The sequence below is a fragment of the Gallus gallus genome, chromosome 19 (genome assembly GCF_016699485.2).
Source record: "Gallus gallus isolate bGalGal1 chromosome 19, bGalGal1.mat.broiler.GRCg7b, whole genome shotgun sequence".
Classification (NCBI taxonomy): Eukaryota; Metazoa; Chordata; class Aves; order Galliformes; family Phasianidae; genus Gallus; species Gallus gallus.
The window spans coordinates 8,330,840-8,351,275 of NC_052550.1; the positions used below are offsets into that span (position 1 = coordinate 8,330,840).

The 20,436-nt window shown below is 43.3% G+C and overlaps 1 protein-coding gene across 21 annotated transcripts in view; it reads right to left on the minus strand.

The window, feature by feature from the left end:
• The window catches only part of BCAS3 (BCAS3, microtubule associated cell migration factor), a 302,111-nt gene that overhangs the window by 197,398 nt on the left and 84,277 nt on the right, over positions 1-20,436 (minus strand). For all 21 annotated transcript variants that reach the window (XM_040650521.2, XM_004946730.5, XM_004946729.5 and 18 more), the window contains exon 15: positions 11,657-11,921. In XM_040650521.2, the coding sequence (XP_040506455.1) occupies positions 11,657-11,921 (265 nt within the window). The remainder of the gene's footprint in view (positions 1-11,656; positions 11,922-20,436) is intronic.

Here is a 20,436-nt window from a genome sequence, read left to right on the forward strand (position 1 = left end):
GACACTCAGTGCTTCCTTTACCCTTCTTTTATACTCTATAACTGTAAGCTCGGGGTTTTTATTTGTTTTCCTGCAGTCTGCAGACCTCTGCGTCTCAGAGAAGCACAACAACAAAAATGATGAAATTACGAAGTGTATTTTGTGTTAAGTATCTGGCCTGAGCACTGGTCAATACATTTTAAGAGAAATACTGAGGCCTTAATGAATAACAAGCCTATTGAAGTCTCGGAGAGCAGATTTCATTAATAGCAATTTTCCTGGGCCAACTTGGAATAAAAAGAAACAGGAAAGGGGTGTGGGGGGGGACCCTCCGTTTTAAATTAAGACTGAGATGCAATTAATTTTTTTTAAGATTAGTTTCATAATGCATTCTTGGTTCTTGTAGAAAGGAGTATGAATAGTCTGCTGCTTTATTGTCTAATTAGTCACCGTTGCATGCAATCAAGGCCTCTCTGAAAGTGTTTCACCCTCCCGTATTCACCAGGAGCCACTGCCACAGAGCACACACAGCATAACTGCAGGAGGGGTCCGAGCGGCTGCCATTTGTTTTCTCTTACTCGTTAGGAACATAATGATTAACTACGAACTCCTGAACCGACTGTGTCATAACAGCTTCTCTCTCTCTTAAGGCACATTTAATTACCCAGTGCCCTCCGCTCTTCACATCACCTTGCTTTCCATATGCAAAACTATCCATTGATTCAACACACCGTTTGCACAGAAAAGCCAGGCATTTACAGATGTGCCTCCTGTATGGGGATGGGTCCATCTGCACACAAACTGACCAAACCTGAGGCAGTCAGTGGTGCTCAGAAAACTACAGGATTAAGTTTAAAATCTTAAATCTAAGAACACAGCTACAATAAAAGGGAAAAGGGCAAATACCAAACATATCCAGATAGGTATTGCTTGCCAGTCCATCGCTTCTGCAGCAGCATTTAGTCGCTTTGTTGCAAGTAAATGTAATTAACAGTGGTAGAAGTAAAAAAAGTAAAAGTTGAAATGCTACAAAAAGGAGATAAATTATAGTAAAGTTTTTCTTGAATATCTGATTGCAAGGATATTACGTTGGCACTGATGAACATAAAGAATATTGTGCTTAACAGAAAGAAGTTAAAATATGTGCTTTTGATGCCACTGAATTATTTTTTGTTATTTCTATGATGGAAACGTTCTGTGCTCTCACATCTTCATTGTATGCTGCCTCGGGCCTATCAGAGAGATATCCATGTCTCCAGACCTGCACAGCCTTGGGATCCAGTAAAGGCACTCAGTGCCCAGGACTGCTGCCTTACAAAGCGTTCAGCAGAAGCCATGTTGGAGAGTCTGAATTTCATTGGAACAAAATAGCATCACACATTACAATTAATTAGTCCCTGAATTGTATATTGAGTTATTGTGCCCATCCAGAAGTTCACCCTCCATGCCTGCAGCCCTCACAAGTGTGAATCCCCTCCTGCAGCAAACAGCAGCTCTGCACGCAGGGCCAAAAGAGCACAAAGAATGCAGTCAAATGTTACTGCTGCATTTGGTGCAGTTGTGGATTCACTGTCAAAGGACATGCAAGAAATAAGGCAAAGTTTAAGTCTGCTAGAAATATCGAACGTTCCTCATCCAGCATGGTGCTGTGCTCAGATAACCTTGCCACATGTGGACAGCACATATATTCCTGTAAAGAAGCACATTTCAGAATGATACCTTCAGAGGAATAGTTTCACTTCACACTGACAATTTAACTTTAAATGCTAACCTGGCTGCATACTGCAAGTTAAACATGAATCACTACGTATCAACTTTGAAAGGAATATTTTATATTGCAAATAATCTACCAAAAAAAAAATTGTCATAGCAATTTCATGGCAATTCTGCTCCCACAACAACATATTCAACAGAGCATCTGTAGCAGTGAGGCTCTTCCCTTGGAAATCAGCCAGGCCGTGGTGCCAGCAGCCCCCAGGACAGCAGGGCAAGTCCTTTTGGTCAAGTGTTTGCCACAAAAGAGATTTTCGGATGGCAGTTCAAGTGGTGTGTAAGGAACAAATCAAGGCCAGTTTCGGCCACGGTTTATTTTCCCTCTTTGCAATCACCTGCCAACACTCCCAGCTTGGGCCACAGCTCAGGATGCCACTCGCTAACCCCATCCACGCACACCCCCAAGGTCAGGCTGGAGGGCTCTGAGCACCTGATGGAGCAGTGGGTGTCCCTGTTCATCGCAGGGGAGTGGGACCAGACGGCCTTTAAGGGTTCCTTCCAACCCAAAGCATTCTATGACTCCATGATTATTTCCACTCAAATAATACAGGCTCAAGGTCACAGTTCCCGATCATAGCTAAACCCCAAACTCCTACAGTTAATCCTAATTCAGCATTTTAGACATCTAGTGCAAAAAAACATGTCTCCGTTTAAGCTGTTGGTAAATCTCTTACTAATTTTACTCAGGGACTTGCAGGCAGAGATCAAGCAGACAAGTAGCTGAAAGCTGAGGGTGTTGTGCCCTGGTGCTCTGATAGCAGAGCTTTATTTACAAGTGCAGCATTACACGGGATAACCTTTGCCTGCTGGACACAGACAGTATCACCCGTTAGCTCTGTTTGCTGAAAGCCTGCCACAAGCAGCCCACCCCCCCAGAACCTGAGGCACGCTTTTCCAGACCTTTTACTCCACAAATGCTCCAAAGGCAAAAGGATTAACGTGAGGATGGGACGAAGGCGGCGCACAGCACGGGCCATACTGTGATCCCCGGGCAGCCATCGGCGACGGGCTCACTTCCACCAGGAAGAAAGGGAGGCCTGAACGTGCCGGACCAAAGAAATCTCACCAGACAAAGGGAAAACAAATCAAAAGCACCGTTATAAAACACAGATGCTGTAAGGAAAACAAGCTTCACAAGATGTACTGGTTTGTCACAAAGCCGGACATCTGTGGAAAAGACATGAGCAGGAGCCCCCAGGTAAGGCCCAGCCGTGTCACTGCAACACAGCCCTCAGTGCCACACGAAGGGGACCCGACTGCTTCTGACCACACTCCACCCTACTGCCAGCCCCGCACACCGGCAGCAGCCCCGGGCAGCTGGATGGAAGGTGTCAGCAACTCAGTCCAGCACAGCACCAAAGCTATACTCTGTAACACATAAGGGATGCAAACGGAAACTTAATGCCAAACTGAAAATAAATGATTTTACCCACTGACTTTCCCTGGCAGTTTCAGTTGCACACTGCACACCTCCTCCTCCCAGCACCGTCCGGCACTCCGGCACTCGAAATTTCCCTCTGTTAGCAACAGGACTTGGCCCAGACAGCTTTCTGCTAGGAAAGCAACGATCACAAGCATTTCGGTTTCTCTATGCACTTTATATGAAAAAAACTAAAGTGGCATCAAGCACCTCTCAGCTGCACAGTAAAATGATTCTGTGTTGATTTTTTTTGTTTCTTCTCTTCCATTACTCCAATACAAAAAGCTCAGTAGTGCAGTGTCATTAAAATTCAAACCCCACTTGATCAGCTTTCGTATCTTACAGTCTTTAACAGACTGCATTTCAAAGTGCACCACGAAGTCTCACGTCCTCAGCTCTACATGTAAACATCTTTCATTTGGGAAATAAAAATGCAGTAAATTGAGGCTATGCAATCTTGTGCAGGCTGAGTTCTAAGCAAACAAGCAGTGCTTGGCCATTAGTTCTGTTTAAGTGTAACACCAAAGATTCCCGAATTAAACATTTCTAATCATATAATGCAAGTGAAGTGAAATCCTTTCTAACTCACAAACAGAAAATGGCAGGAAAAAAATAGAAGTGTTGTGTACGTGGTGGTTTATTTTGCTTTGCTTTTGATTCAGTACCAAAAGTTTCGTGGATGAGAATGGAAAGCTTCCCAGCTACAGTTCCAAGACTTTCACCCTCTTTCCTGACCTTTTCTCAGACATGTTCCAGTATCGTCTGTAATCTTCTCCAGTCGGAAGAGGAAACAGCAGCGCCCTGGTGAGAAATGCTGCCTTGTGACCTGACTGGAGAGCCCTGCGGAAGCAATGCTGGTGTGCAGAAGTCATTTGGAAGAGTCTGACAGACAAACCCAACAGCGTCCCGAGAAGCACACTCAGTACCACGAGCACCAACTGCTGCCAAGGTGGGTTCCTCCTCCACTGTTTTGTTTCATGCAGTCAAACAAGTTTATCTTGATTTGTAAAATGTTACCCATTCTCCAAGAAAAAGTCAGGAAACTCAAACTATTTTACTTATCAATCTAACTATATTAAAGTTACATTGCAACTTCCTTGAATTGTATACTACCAAAATTAGGTTCATTTCACACCCATACCCTCAGTACTTCAAATACAATCAAGCCCATTAAAGACTGAATACTACACATTGGCCACAGCACGTATGCACACAGCATTTAGCTACTTGGAGCAATCTTTTCTCTCAGCTGAACTGGTGCACGTCCAAAACCTATCACTAACTTGATTCCATTCAAACTGATGGGAGAAAATAACGCAGGCATTTGTTTTCATATCACTGAAAACTGCTCGATACTGAACCTTTTGAAACACAGCTGCACTAAATCTCACAATGACTCTCAGGAAGCCAAACTTTCTGTCTTTCTGCATCCAGGCAAGGCACCCGATGGTGACAGAGGAGCTCGTAAATGAGAATACTCTGCCAAGGCATGCGTGCACCAGTCCAAGTGTCTCAGCCACAGATGCAACCGTTTCCTCTGCCCTCTCATCCAACCTCCCTGAATTGCATCTCTTCCAACTCCACATCAGTATCTTCCTCTCAAAACTGGAACATTTCTCCACAATATTTCTTTCTTGCGTCTGAAGTTTCTTCTTTCTTCAACTGCCTTCTGTTTCAAAATCTTTGTCCTTCAGTCATAGTGTCCCACCAACACATAAAAGTTTCCTCTCTAGGTGGGAGACCCCCTTGCTGCCCGTTATCTCTCCCTGTCCAGAAGGTAGGAAGGAACAGTCCTAACCTTAAGCAAACTCCACCTGGGATTTGAACTTCTCATTTACTTCTACAGCTAATGACAAACAGCTGGACACTTTTCCTTCCTCCACCTGTGCTATTTCTTTTCCTTCCACACGTGTGGTTTGGAAGAACCAAGGAGGAGAGGAAGCCACCTGTCCCAGAGCAGTGACAGTGTCCCAGGCCCATGGCAGCTGTGAGGACATCCATATTCTTAGCTTCCTTGTGTAAAAGATGTCTCCTTGAAAACTTGAAACAGATGGCTGCTTCTTCCCTTGCTGTTTCCCCTCCTCATTTTGCACTGATACCACTTTGCTACATTAACGTTGCTCAAAAACCTGCTTGGTAAAGCTGCCTTGAAGCATTTCATTAGAAAGCAACCCCTCTACCACACATACAATTCTGGCCTCATAATCACACTTCAGGATTTATTTAACTAAAAATACTGTTGGTGCTAAGTTCAAGACCATTTATGGGCAAAACTCTCCCCGAAGTAAAAACAGCAAAACTTGATTGCCAGCTGGCAATCAGGCCAGTTGGCTCCAGGCTTTGCATTGCCATAAAGCAGGCTGCAGCAGTAACACCTCGGCTGGTTTGCTCCAGATGCTGGTTACCAGCAAAGTGAGCCAAAGCGCCCGTTCTGCTATAAGTCATCTCCACTAAAGGCCAGCCACAGGCGGGGGGGGGCCGCACAGTTGCCATGCTGGTTGTAGCAGGCCTTGCACCTTCAACTCCACACAGATTAACGGACTGCAAGATGGGCTTCTTCTAAGTTCTTCTAAGCTATGGAGTGTTTTGCAAATCTTTCCTGCGCTAGAAGCCATGTAGTTGCAGCTACCCCAGGACTCCTCCTCCTCACCATGTCTATCAGTCAGAACTCCATCCACACAGTTATGAATACAAAGCCTTCTTTCAGGAGTGACTCTGAGGCAATTCAGGAGAGTGAACTTTGGAAAAATTGGGTCTCTCAGACCTCTCAACCAAATGGTACAGAATAAAACTACCTTTACAGATGCAGCTTTCTACTACTGGGACAGCACAGCCAGAAAGCCCGGTTGGTTTGTGTTAGAAAACCATATTTGAGTAGTCCAGGAATTTCTGAAGGATGCTTCTCTATGCAGTTGTGTTGGGTGAGGAGACAGGGAACGTTAAATAGCAGGCCTTCACCCACATTTAACTTATCAGAATGTATTAAGATATAGTTTATTATAGGTCCTACACCTGTGGCTCATTCTTTCTTTACATCTTGTTACCTACGCTGTATTTTCCTTTGCTCTGACTGCAACAATCAGCACTAATATTTTAATGTCTGAATTCAATCCGGGTTCAATACACAGTATTTATGCCAAGTTATGTGGAAAAAAAAAACGTGCCCTGAGAACCACTGCATATGAGAACTTGATAACAATATCCATGAATAATTATAATAAATGGCTTGTCTGAAACACCCATGGAATAGGAACTGAAGCAAGCCATAGCAATCTCTGTCCCTCTTCCACCCACCACACACCCTCGGCTGCTCTGCTCTTTTACCCATGACCGTTCAGGATGTTTTCTGGCTCCGTGACAGCATCGTGACTCAGGTCATGAGAAGTGTCAAAGATGCATTTCCTCGAGATGGGAAAAAGCAACTGATTTTAACAGCCCACAAAGACTAAGCAAAAAGAATAAGCCAAATCAGCATATTTAAGGGTAAAGATAAACCTTTTAAAAGATACAAGTATATTTTATTTCCAATCTTAATGCTTACGTTTCCTTCCATAAAGTGTTTACATTTTTCAGACTCCTAAAAATGCACAGTTGATTTAAATGCCTTACTTAAGAATAATAAACTCAAAGACAACAAGAGCAGCATCCATTACTGCTTAATCAATCACTGATCATATACACAGGCAATCCGATCCAGCCTGCATGCACAGGGGATCTGCCCCAGGTTCCCCTCCAGCAGCAGTGGCCGTGCCCAGGAGCAGCCTGCAAAACCCCACCAGAAGGGCTGTCTTTCCTACTCACAACGTATGGGAAGGAAATACACCAGCCTGCCTTTTACAGACCTGGTTGACTGGTGAGACAGAATCAAACAAGGTAATGTTATTAAATCATTCTCGGAGAAACACTAAGAAATCTGGCTAGCACTTCTCCTTGGACTCCCTCACAATGCTGTCTCCAGCAACACTTGACCCCATAGAAATGTTCTTCAGTTTGATGTTACCAAGACTGAAATCATCCATTCTGACAGGAAAACTTCAGTGGGATGCTCACATCTGTGGTAATCCAACTCCTCTCTCCTTTCACCTCTTGATCCAGCTTTGACATCGCAGTCTCCCGTGAACCACCCATTACATCCCCTCTGTTTGACTACCCATAATCTTTCTGAGACACTTTGCTTCGACCACTACTTCAGCCTTCGCTGTGATAAATCACTCAGTCATGTATTTTTTAAACTTCATATGTCAAGAACTTCAATTCCCTTCTGATGTCAATCTTCTTGAACTTTCTGTTTATCTGGAATATTTGCAACTACTTTCCCAAATGCACAGTTGCCCATCTAGCTGACCATAGGAAGCAGGTTGATGTAATGTTTTTGGATTTCAGCAAAGCTTTTGATACCATTTCTCGTGACATCCTTGGCAAAACATAGCGTGATGGGTGAACAGCTGACAGGTTGGGCTCAAAGGGTTACAGCCAGGTTCCATTGCACTCATGGGGTTCTGCAGGGATCCATTTTAAGGCCGGTTCTCTTTAATGCCCCAGGACAGTGGGGACAGCCCCATGTTCAAGGAACATTTGGACAATGTTCTGAGAAACACGGCGTGAATTTTGGGTGGTTCTGTGAGGAGTTGGACTCGATGATCCTTGCAGGTCCTTTCCTGCTCGGGATATCCTACGATCCGAAATACAGAGGCAAATATATATTTGCCCCAGTCTCAGATCAGCACTGTTTACAAGCCTACTTCTAAAACACTGTATGTATAGACACGAACTTCCCCTGTGTCAGAATTTATCAGTCTACTTCCCTACTTATCTGAAGGGAATGGATCTTTTCCTTCCACTTCACAAACTATCCAACACATACCACCCACTTCATTCACTTCACTGATTCTCCATCCATTACCAAAAAAGAAAAGCAGCAAAAAACACAGCTTATTGACAAGCAGTAAGCTGCTGGGCAGTGCCCAAAGCAGTGCTTAGGTCGGCTGTTCATACCTCTGCTCCCCCGCTCACACCTGTGTCTGGGGCTGCTGCAAACACAGAGGGAGGCTTCTGCCCACCCTCACACAGCCAAGAGGCTCAGCACAGCACCGGGCCTTTCCAGACGGAAGTAATGGATTCTAAAAGTTGTTAGCAGAAAATTCCCAGCAGGTAATTTTTGTTTTTCAGTTGCCATCAAGCTGTACAGACAGACTCCAAATGAGCGTGTGCAATCAATGGAACCACTGCAGGCAGCCCATTGCCCAACGGATTTGGAGGGTTTCTGGGAGCAGTTCAGTGACTGAGCCATAGGTCTTCCTGAGTTAATGAGAAGGTCTATTCTTACGACATTCAGCGTTTCACACCTATCATCAAACAGCCACGAGCACGCATCAGTTCGCTAGGAGCCAGCAGCATAAAAGGACGGATGCATAACCGCACTTCAAATTCTCCTGAAGCATGAATAATTTCACTTCTAAAGCTGATCCTGAAAGGCAACGAATGGCGAGCGGAGCGGGACGCAGGCGGGCACGGCGCGATGCAGGGCAGCACCGCAGCAGCGCTCGGAGCGGCCGCCCCGCTCGGATGGCCGAGGCCGTGGCGCCCCCTGCCGGCAGCGCGGGGCAGTGCGTGCGGCGGCGCGGCACAGCGATGGGCGCCACTGCCCGAACGAACGGGAGCAGAGGAGGGCCGTTACAAACCCGGGCTGTCCCGCTGAACGCCTTGCTGTTTCCACCCATTTGTAACTCACGTGTTCTGTAGATAGAAGCTAGGATTTGAAAAGGTGGAAAACAAAACCTTAACAGAAGCAACCTTTCTCCAGTGCCTGCTTTCGAATTAAATGCTGGAAAGGATCTGCCCTCCAGTGCCTGAAGTTATCATACAGTTAATTTTCTTTGAAACTATTTTCGTCTGCCTTTCTCTAAATAGGTGGTTTCTTAAGTGAGTGTTACTTAAAGGAAACCAATCTGTTTTTCAGGAAGGGCTGATGATGTCAGTGCTTTCAGCTCCGCTTTCCCATAAGAATTCTTCTAGTAAAAGGAGTTCCACTCTGGGAAATAGTGAAAAGTAACATGAAAATATTTAAAGCATCCCAGCCTGTGTGTTTATCAAAGCTCCAGATTCAAGCTCGGGTTTTAATCTGTTGCGATCGTAATGAAGGCAAAGTGAGAGGACTCTTTTGATACTTGAAGTTAAACAAGAAAAGTGGGTTATACTCAAATATTCCTGAAGAGCTGAATTGGAGTCTGAAGGCAATGCGCACAGAACAGCTTGTTTCTTCCCAGCTCCAAGTCGACGTACTGCGATTCAGAGCAGGCAATACATTCAGAACGGGATGGCTGTGTGTTATGAGTGCTTTCAGCAAAGCTGTCCCACCCAAATACATACTTCAATCCCCACTAAAATGGCAAGACAGATCAGACAATATTGTAATATTACCGAGTGCTTTCAGGAGCTGTAGGAGTGCAGCAAAAGCTCCAATGTATGCTTAACTCCCTACGCTTAAAGTTAGTTCTGATTCTGGAAAATGCAGCAGTGAATGAGAGCAGAAAGGTCAGTGGAGCCACACAGACTCCAGGGGACACATGCCTTCCATTGAGGGCAGGGCTCTGTTTTAACTGCTCCCTGATCAGCGCACACTGTATACCTGGGAGGTGGGTAAGTGCCATCGCCCCCATCTCATACAAGTTGAGAGGTCACACGAGGCCGTATCCACTGCCATTCCAGCCCCACGACCAGCTGACGTTGTAACAGTCTTATAATAGTAAAAGCCCATAAAAGGATCTCAACCAAACTCGGGTATTACTGACAACGCACTCCGGCAACTCAAAGGAATGACAAAAACATAACCTTGCTGGATTAATAGGCAGAAGAACCCAAACAAAATCCGGGTTAGCTATAAAAGGTGCAAGGAAACATCTCTTTATCATCCTCTATTGAACAGTTTAGAGAACAAAGCCAAACTATGATTCATTTGGGAATGAAATCATCCCCACCCCCAGCAAAGGCTTACATTGTGTGGGTAAACAGTTTGTGGGGGACTCAGAACGAGATGTAAATAGATTGCTTTCCTACTATACACACAGCAAATAGTTCCATTTTGAAACTGAGGGGTAAAAAAAAAACCAACAAAACAAGTGAGAAAAATGTTACAAAGTCTGAAGTCTGAAAATATTTACAAGAACAAAAGTTAATCACAAGTTCACATCAACGGGTTATAATTGCTAATCAAAAAAGGAAGATAAGAAGCCAGCGTTGTGCTTGCAAAGTCCCCCTTGTTTGGCCCAAGGTTGCAGCAAGGCGACTGCAATGCTGGAGAAATAACAGCAGAAGGATTAGCAGCAGCTGGCCCAGAAACACAGCAGGTCTATGAGGAGGCCACAAAGTGCTCTCCGTGTTATCTGTCCTCCAAGATCTGTTGTCCCCACCACTGCACATATGTGTCTAGGTATAAAAATGTGCTCCTCTGATTCAGAAATCTCACAAAGATTATCTCTAGCAGCAGAGATGCAGACCGTGACAGCACATAGTTGGGGTTTCACAAGCATTTCTTATCCTACACGTAATTAGGCAAGAGGAACTGTCCCCTGTGGCTTTTAATACCTTTACACAGGAAAAATGGGGCCAGCTGTCCCAAACTGATGTTCAAACTCTCACTTCAGTGGAAGCTGTGACTTATTCTTACTAGAAAGAAGGGGGAACATTCGCAGCAGATTCTGAAGCCAAACAAATGGCTTCCAGTAGAGACCTCATCAAAGAGAAGGCAAAATCAACAGAAAGGAGAAACTGAAGAAGTGGGGACAATGATGACTGCTGAGCCTTTTAGGAGGCTGCCTTTCACCACCATGAAGAACACATCCACCACAGAAGCAGGATTTATAGACACATTCTTCAGATTTCTTTTCCTTAGTATATAAAGCAGTCACACTGCTAGATCACAAAAAGAAAAAAAAAAAAAAAAGAGAAATATCTTTTCCCTCAATTTCACATTGCCTGGTTTTCACCAGATGTGCTTCATGAGCATCCAGGCTGATGATGAATAAGAAACCTGAAGACCCCAAAACTTTCAGTTTAGAGTGGAAATTATGAACACATCTGTGACAGCGCAGTTTACTTAAGTGGCTTGCAAAACTTGACCTACCTTCCCTGAGTATTTCTACCTTGGCCCACTCCTGTAAAACCTGCATACCCCAAATATTTCTGCGCCTCATTTTGTGAAACTCAGTTTTTAGTGGCACGATCTACGTGGGCAAACAGAAGGAAATTAATCAATTCCTGCAATCTCCAGTAAATCCAGCGTTCCTGTTTTTCAGGCTGCCAGCAATTACTCTGAAGCTGGAAGACCACGAAGGTCTTTAGGCCAACGGGTCCAACGATATTTAGGAACCAAATTCTTGTGGGTCGGGCAGCCAAGTGCTGCAATGTGCTGTGGGACACAGGCAGTAGTGACAACGGGGAAAGGCTTCCCGACAACACAGCAGGGAGATAAAAAAAGGAGTTTACCGTGGAGCGGTGAGCCAGAAGGACTGCTTGACAGGCCTGGAACAGGGCTGCAGCGGCCTCCCTGTTTAGACGTCAGCTCTTGCTCGATCTCTTCCAGCCCTGCGCTCTTCTGGAAACGGCTCATGCGGTTCACCACCCGTGGAGACATGTGTGTCCGGACACAGGGCTGCCCGCCATAGGGATTGATGGGAAAAACGTGGGAAGTGCCACGAAGAGTGCTGACCACCACCCAGCGACAGTCGTGGCTGAAGGAGATATCCTGTACCTGGAGAACAGGGAAGTGAAATGGAAATGTAGTCATCAACGGAAATGACGAGCATGTTTTAAAAGACAAATCTGTACTGGAAATGTTAATAAAAAGACAAAGTGGTTTTTTTTTTTCCCTCATAAATACCAAGTGAACCTTGCTGCAGAACACCCAGTTCCAAATCTTATGTACTTAGCAAAATATTCTGGTTTTTTTTTCTTATAAGCAGGCCTGAACTCATCACAACAAACCGGGATGCAAAGCACTACATACAGACACGAGAGCCTGGCATAATTTTCAAATAGAATTTACTTCTAAAAAGAACTGGGAAATCATTTCAATTACATGTTTTGTTATTTGCTTTCTTACTTTGAATTTTAGAAACTACCCAAAAAGGGGAAAAAGGAAGGATGAGAACAAGAGAGAGAACACATCTGAGCCCGACTTTGACAAATACTGGCACCTAAAACTGTACTTAAAGTTAAGAGAAAAACCATATCCTACATGCCACGTAACTTAGCCAACCAAAAATCAATGCCCAGTATTTTCCAAAGCTGCCTCCAATGGTCTCCTGCTGCTCTCAGTTTGTCCATCAGTGGAAGCATCATCCATTCAGCTATCTTGGGACTAAATGCTGTTCTTAGGTTTTAAAGTTTAGTCAGGAAGAAACTTAGTGACTTTGGTGATTTCTCAACATAAATCACTCCATTTTACAGCTAACAATCTTCATTTATCAGCTATTCAGGTCCCAGGAAAGACCCCAGTTAGATTTCTTCTTACACGTCATAGTTCTTATTCACCACTTGAGAAATGCAACCCTTAATTTCAGCTTAAAATGGTCAGCGTGGAAGCAAATATAGCAATCCAGTTAAATATTTTCTATCATAGTTACTGCTTGCACAGATCTCAGATATGGAGTCCAGAAGGATATAATTCCCTTTTAAGTGCGCTTTACATAACACTTTGATGGAAAGCAAATTCTTGTTGCTGAAGGAATGCTTTAAAAGAGAGATTAAACTTTGTTTCCAGCCCCATCCTGGCAGACAACTCAAGAAAACAAGTAGTCTAGGCTAAAATGATTTATCATAGAAAAGAAGTCTTAAAACAATCCTTCCAACAATGTTTTTAAAGGTAAAAGCTGACTAAAAAGATCCACATACACAAGTGGGATTTAACACGGCAAACAAACATATAGATGAAGGATTAGTTTTCATTATATTACTATATAGCATAAACTAAATAAAATTCTTTAAGATTTCACTGAAGGCAGTTTTACAATACATGAGGTACTCAAACTGGAGTAAACACTGATAAAATCTTGACAAATATTCCAGAAATGCACTCCAGCTATTCCAGACAAAAGCTGCAAGTATTCATCAAAGTGCACGTTTCCAACGGAGCCCCGGAGCCTTTGAGATAAAAAAAGGATTTCAGCCCTGTGACTTGTGACACGATGCTTGGCTGACAGACTGTCACTACACAAAATGCTCACAGATAAACTAAAAAACACACCTACACACCTGCTCTCTTCAATTAGGGGGACGTACCCAAATGATCTGCTAATGGTACAGCTCCACAATCAGCCAAAATCTGGCAGCTTTAGCACTTTTGGTGCCTGTGGTACTGCTGACATGAAGTCACAGCACTCAGAGCCTGCTTTGCCTACAAAGTGCTTCACCTTCACAGATCGCTCTGGGAGGATTAGAGACCCCACGGGGATTAACAAGAGCCAAAAAAAGAAACCCCAGAGCTGTGGGGTCTGAGCAAAGCCATGGCACCAGGACTGCTACACGCTCGTAGTGTGAAGGGGCAACGTCGACTGGTCCAAATCACAGGTAAGAACTGTATGCAAGTTACCATCCTCAATTGCAATAGAAAGATCCTTAATGCAGTAAAATCATTAAGCCTGTTGGAACATATCTCCAATCCTACCAAAGGCCCTATCTTTAATTTGTAAAAAGATGAACAACAGCCACATCTGCCTTCAGAAGCTGACCTTCTGAACACACAGCTGCCTGACAAATATTTGGTATTCGTTTTAGATCCAGCTTCCAATTACGAGAAGGCAAAGAAGAAAACGTATCTCACGGTACTGCGTACCAGAAATGGACGTTTCCACACTAACACTCTGTTGTCAGCATGCGTCCTTCGCATTGCGTCCTTTAGAAAAATAAATACCCATAAATACAAAGGCCATGGCATTTAACAACTCCAGCCAAGAAACTGGGGAACAATTGTAGCAGGATGTTTTTTCTCAAGGTAAACATCACACAGAAAAGTATTCCTGATCTTCAGGAAGAATGTGTCTGGAACACCGTCATCCAGAGCTCCTCTTAAAGTAACGACCATGGGCACCACGGCTGGACATTGGCTTCCACAGAAGTGACGACTCACAACGAACTGAAAGCACTGAGGCTAAGAATGGGTTTTTAAGACACATGGGTGTGAAATGAACTAAGATCTCTGGGAACACATCTACGGGGCAGTAACTCAGCAGTAACAAGCTGAGTTTTGGAAGCTGTCTTTGTACGCAGTATCTCCTACCTGTCTCAAAATTGGCCCGGTTTGACTCCCACAGGAACGTGTTGAGCAACAGCACCACAGACAGTTCAAGGAGTTAATTCAGAAAATACTTCCAGCTTCATACAAGACCCTGGTTGAAGTTTGTTGACGCCAGAAGGGCACAGTCCTTCTGTGATGGGAAGGAGCCCACTGCTCCTTTCCAGCAGACCTGGACTAAAGCAGCGGTCCAAGCCAGAAGGAGAACGCTGCCTGCGGCATGCCCAGAAACCTCTTCAAAAATCAGCTGTGTGTGTCCATGAAAAGAATATATAAATTATCATATCAGACTTGCTGTTATCCACCACACTGTTACTGCACGCTGCGCAGAGTTCTTGACTGCTCCTTGTATAAACAAGCTGCACAGTGGCCCATTAGTGGTTTTCAAGTTTATGCTAAGCGTTGCAATTTATTGCTGTCCTTTAGGTTAATGGACTATTATTTCATGTATTTATAATATATTTCTGGATTTGTTGTTAATTATGATGTAATGTTTAGATACTAAAGATCAATCAAGACCCCATAGTGTTTACAGATATATGTTAATAAACTACAAAGTATGCCAGATCTCTCATGATGCAAAGTTTACTCTTTAGCTCAAGGTCAACCTCAGATTTAATACTTCAGAATTTAATCTATCCTCTTCTGCCCATGCCAACAAAAGGCAACACAGAGCCATGATTCTATTTAGCTCAGGAATATTTCAGACACTTTAAATTGCAATACCACGTAGTTTTGAGAGATTACCAGTGCTACCTCCTGCTTTTGTGACTATTTCTTCACAGTCCAAACTGAGGGAGGCAGTAGGGCAAGGCAGTATACAGAGTCCTGCAAGGATAGGTCATTTACCAACAGCTCCACTGAAGATCTGCTTCCAAGACTAACAGCTATTTCTGATATGATAAAAACCTGGAGGGAAATATCTGAACCTAAGGCTTCAAAGCTGAGATACATTTACTTTTTCATATAACAGAAATCTACAGAAGTTTTTGCTATCCTTCCTTCTTTATTCACACAGATTGTCCAAATATAATGTTAATTGGAGTATGTTCGTTTTTTTTTCTTTTTTTTCCCTTCTTTTTTTTTACGTTTAAGCCATAACTGGAAGAAAATAGAATGGAAGCAAGAGCAGCCCACAAAAATCCTATTTTAAAAGCAGTTGATTAAAGTGGGATAGCCAGAGGTATGGCTGATTGCACAAGGAAGCACACGGGACAGCAGTGACCTTGTTTACCACTACCTCTGGGAATGACTGACAGCCCATACCCAGCCTCTGGATTTCATGTCTTCTGAAAGTTAATATTGTACTAACTTGCTGCACTATGCTTACGTTTATACCATCCCCTTGCTTTCTGCTGAAGGAGAAGGAGCTATAGGGGCTGTCACAGCAGCTATGGGGCAGGGACAAGTGAGCTGAACACAGCCTGCAGCCCCACAGCTGTGATGCAGAGCTGCCAACATGGGGCTCATGTCCTCCCTGTGCACATCCACTGATGTGTGCATGAGGCAAGAGTTAGAAAACAAAGCTCACAGCTCTGCACCATCTATTTTCATAATAATTATAAAAATCAACAATTGCAAACCATTTTGATCTTCCTGGTACTCTCTCTTTCCTAGTATCTCCTTTTCAGGCACGGTAAATTACCCCAGGAACCATATGTATATCCTTGTGCATTTCACTGTGTTAACTTGGATCTCAGCATTGAAGTGAAACAACAATAAAGCACGAGCAGCATTACTGCATGCACACTGTGCAGTGTCACAGAGGAGGCATACCATTATTTGAAGGACATGACTTAAGTATTGAATTATACTGAGCAGATAGCAGAAATTAAAAAACCAACAGTGCTATGCAATAAGAGAGTAGCAGTGCTGGGGGGGGAGGAGGGGAGCCAAAATAAATTAGAGAACTGGTCTGCATTTGAGTCTTTTTGGTCAAGAAAAGTAAGGGAACGACATGACAACAAACACAAATGAAAAAATAATACAACCATGGGCCACACAATCTGGTTTATCAGACCCACACGGACATAACCGCCTCCCTCAGTACTCAAAACTGATTTCACCCTACGAAGCCCTGCAGAACCTGGGCACACCGCGGCGCTCACAGCAGGTCCCTCAGGCAGAGGAGCTGCTCTGCGTTAAGCAGTGACACTGAGCTCGGAGCTCTGTGCCCTCAGACAGCTGAGCAGTGGTTCTTTCTCTGCTTCCATCAAAGACCGATCACCTTCTCTACATCAATATTATTTCATGATTCCCCCAGGTTTTCTAATAATTAGAAAAATCTCTCTTCCAGAGACGGTTTCAATAACTGCAAATACATAACCATGTCACAGGAAAGGAAGAGGTTTCTATTAACCATGAAGGTTGATAACCAGTGTTTGTTAACTAACCAATGCTTCCCTACCCGAACACAGTACATGACACAGGTTTGAAGAATGCCCATGAAATCACACCAAGAACACACACTGCGTTCTGCAGGGAAGCGTAAAGCAGCCCATGCTCTGGGGCAGCCCATGCTGGAATGTTTTTATCATTCCCTCTGTTTACCTCTGCTGACTGCAGTCAGTTCTAGCAGCAGTTGGAGAGTCAGAATAACAAAAGCCTGACAGCGCAAGAGATTAGAGAGGGCCCTGGCCAGCAGCCCACTGATGCTATCGTTACGTTTATTTGTTCTAGGTGGAGATAATACTGTTTTCAGGGATTTTTTTTTTTCTGTTTACAATTTAAGATCAAAAGGAAAGGATCATCAGGTGACAGTCTAACTTTCATCTGCAAGTAAATGAACTTCCTTGGCTCGGTGCATGCTATACCTTCATTAAAAGCTTTCTAATGCGCTCTTGGATAAAAATATGAGTGCAGTAAGCGTTGACTCACAATGCAAGGACTGCAAGGCAAAGACAAACATCCTTAACCAAGAGGTGTGCTGCACACAGATTCTTCCCTTTAGATCTGAACTGTGCGGCGTGGATTCTCTAAAGGCTTCAGGTCTCCCTCTGGTCTGGCTGCATACAACCAGCACTTGCAGTGGGCTTCCACGATGTGACACAGTGCATCAAACACGCCGGGTTTTGTTCTCCTCAGAAAAAAAAATTCTAAAGCATAAGTAGGTCTTAAAGACTAAAAGATCTTAATCCAACCTAAGTGACAGAGTGGCTTCTGACTGTGTTTGCAGAAAAGTAACTTGGAAAGTTGTGACCTTAGGACTCCCATCACTCGAACCAACAAAGTATCAGACCACTTCACATTCTTTCCAGGCTGTTGTCCTCACAATTCCCTCAGGAGACAGAGGTCCATTTTCCATCTTAACCCATCTTGATCTCGGTCACACAAAAAAGCCAGGGGCTTAGCCAGGAACTGAGTACAACTAATATATCTAACTCAGCAGAAAGACATGTTGGTGACTTAGAGACACTGCTCGAGTGCAGCGAATCGATCAGAAGACACCATTATTAAATCACAACACTTGCTTCTTTTTCTTTAATAAGCATTAAGCGTGCAATGTAATCCACTTGAGGTGCTCCTGTGCACAGATGACAGGGTGGATCTCCTGGCAGACAGATGGACGCGCTGAGTCCCGGGTGGACGCAAAAGGGGCAGCCTTGGAGGCTGATACTTGGATTCAAGCACTGCAGTAACTCCAGGTGTTCCCCTCAACATTTGGAACATCAATGCATACAGTTCCCAAACTTTCAGAGTGATGCAAAGCTGCTAGAACCATTTATGCTGCACCAGTGCATTGTCCACGAGCTAAACAGTTTTGTAGTAATGGTGGCAAGCATTTGCTAAAAACACGCTAACTAATCAAAAAGCAAGAAAAAACGTCATGCATCAGAAAGAGGGGCATGTGGGGAAATACATGGTGCAGCACTATTGGCAGAATCTCACATACGAAAGCAGATTATTTCAGTGTGGATATTCAAATATCACATATAACAAGGACATATGATGACGTTTAAGCAATTTATAACGGGAAGTAACTAAACAAATTCTGACACTGATAATCACTCATGTCCATCAACAAAAATTAGAACTTTTTATAGCTTCAGTACAGAAGGTGACCTTTAAGACCATTGGCCTTGATTCACAATTAGCTTCAAACCAGGGGGAAAAAAGTCTGGTTGCAAATGTATAAATGCTGTTCTGACCAAGAAAGGAGGTACAGAGACTTCCATGCGTCTCTCAGAATATCTGCAGTGAGAATTTTAAATTGAGCAGCCTCCAAAATTCTTGTCTAATGAAATTTATGGAACAAAAGAACAGCACCACACACTGCCCTTCTTACTACAAAACTGAAAGCAGTGTTATTCCAAAAGCAGAAATATGCATCGTATTATGTAAATGTTTTAAATATGTATATTGAGAACGTTAAGCACCAATGTGATATTGTTGCTGGATGGTTCAATTATCAGGGGATTGGTAAAATCCATCAATATGCGTGGGACTGCTCGGAATTTTCTGTTTTATACCATTCCAAAAGCTATACTGCTCTGTCCCAGATGAAAACTATGTGGCAAATGTGGAAAAAAATTTACAATGTTGACCCTGAGAATGTTAACACAATACCTTCACACAGACAGCAATGCTATATGCCAGAGACTCCAATCAATAAAGGTTTAGTCTCAAAACACATAATATTTGCTTTCCAGTGTATGCCTTTAAAATAAATTTATCAGCTATAAAATACAGAAGAACATCTTTGTTCCTCCTGACTGCAGTGATACACTTTGGCTTTGAATATTGACTATAGGATATTTCCAATTTTTACTAAGAAAGCAAAACGAGAACGACACACTGAAGACATTATATCACAAACTCTAATAGATAACAAAGCATATGTATAGACACAGATCTGCAGTATTTGCCCTTTTTTATTTATAAAAACCATTTACGAGATAATTACTGTATGTATTATCCCACACAAATAACCATTTTGTTTCCCTAATTTCACCTCACTTTTCACATTGGCTATTCTTCCCTGTACAGGAAGGAAACCATTGCCTGTAATAGTACTTACATTTTGCCAGCACAGTAGCAGAAGCCCTTTTAAGCCACCAGGAATTTAAATTCACACAGATTGAAATATTATCAACCTCTACTGCATTAAAAAAAAGCTATCACCTTTGCTTGCTAAAGGTAAGGCAAAAAAAACTTAAGGGCAACTGTGCAACCCATAGAAAAAAAATGAAGGTATGAAGCAACTGTAATCAGGGTACCAGAGCCACCCTGGCTTCCAGTGCCAGGGTCATAATCACAGTGCCCAAGGCTTCTCCCTGTCACACTAGTTTACATCTGCCAGACTGTCACAAGTCTGTGCTTTCAGTGTGTAATTGCATCAGCAAGTGCAATACTCATTTCTTACCCTCTGGTGACATTTTTATTTATGTATTTAAAACAGGTTCTTCAAGTTACTCAGTGCCACAAAGGTGAAGCTCTCCTGATGCCTAAAAGCAGTGCAGTGAAGGATCCAGCCGTAACACATCACACTGCTGCTGTCACAGCGATGCTAGCAAACAGCAATTGAGTGGCATCTCTAACTTCAGTAAAACAACTTATTGAACATTTTTTAAATGTACGTTCAGGCTTTTTCACCTTATTCTAAGCAAGCCCAGTTTAACCTTCCATCTTTAGGAATTGGATTCTAATCACAAAGTTAAAATTGTATCCCTCCAGTCTCCAGCAAGTTCCCCCACTTTGCTGAAGTGCAGATAAAAGTTAATTACAGACTTTGGATTAACTTTTGCTTTCAACTCTCCGGTCGCCTTTTTTTTGGCTTTTACCACCAAAGTCAAGCAAACCCTGACAGTTGCTTCACAGGCACTAGACAAATGTTACATGAGAAAAGGTTAAGTGCAAACACAGCTAATAATCTGGGCTCTTTGGAGGTAGAGTCATATCTGAATAAATCTGACAGCACCTCATTGTAAAGGGCAAGAATTTATTATTGTCCAGGTTAAACGCTGTGCTCTTATCC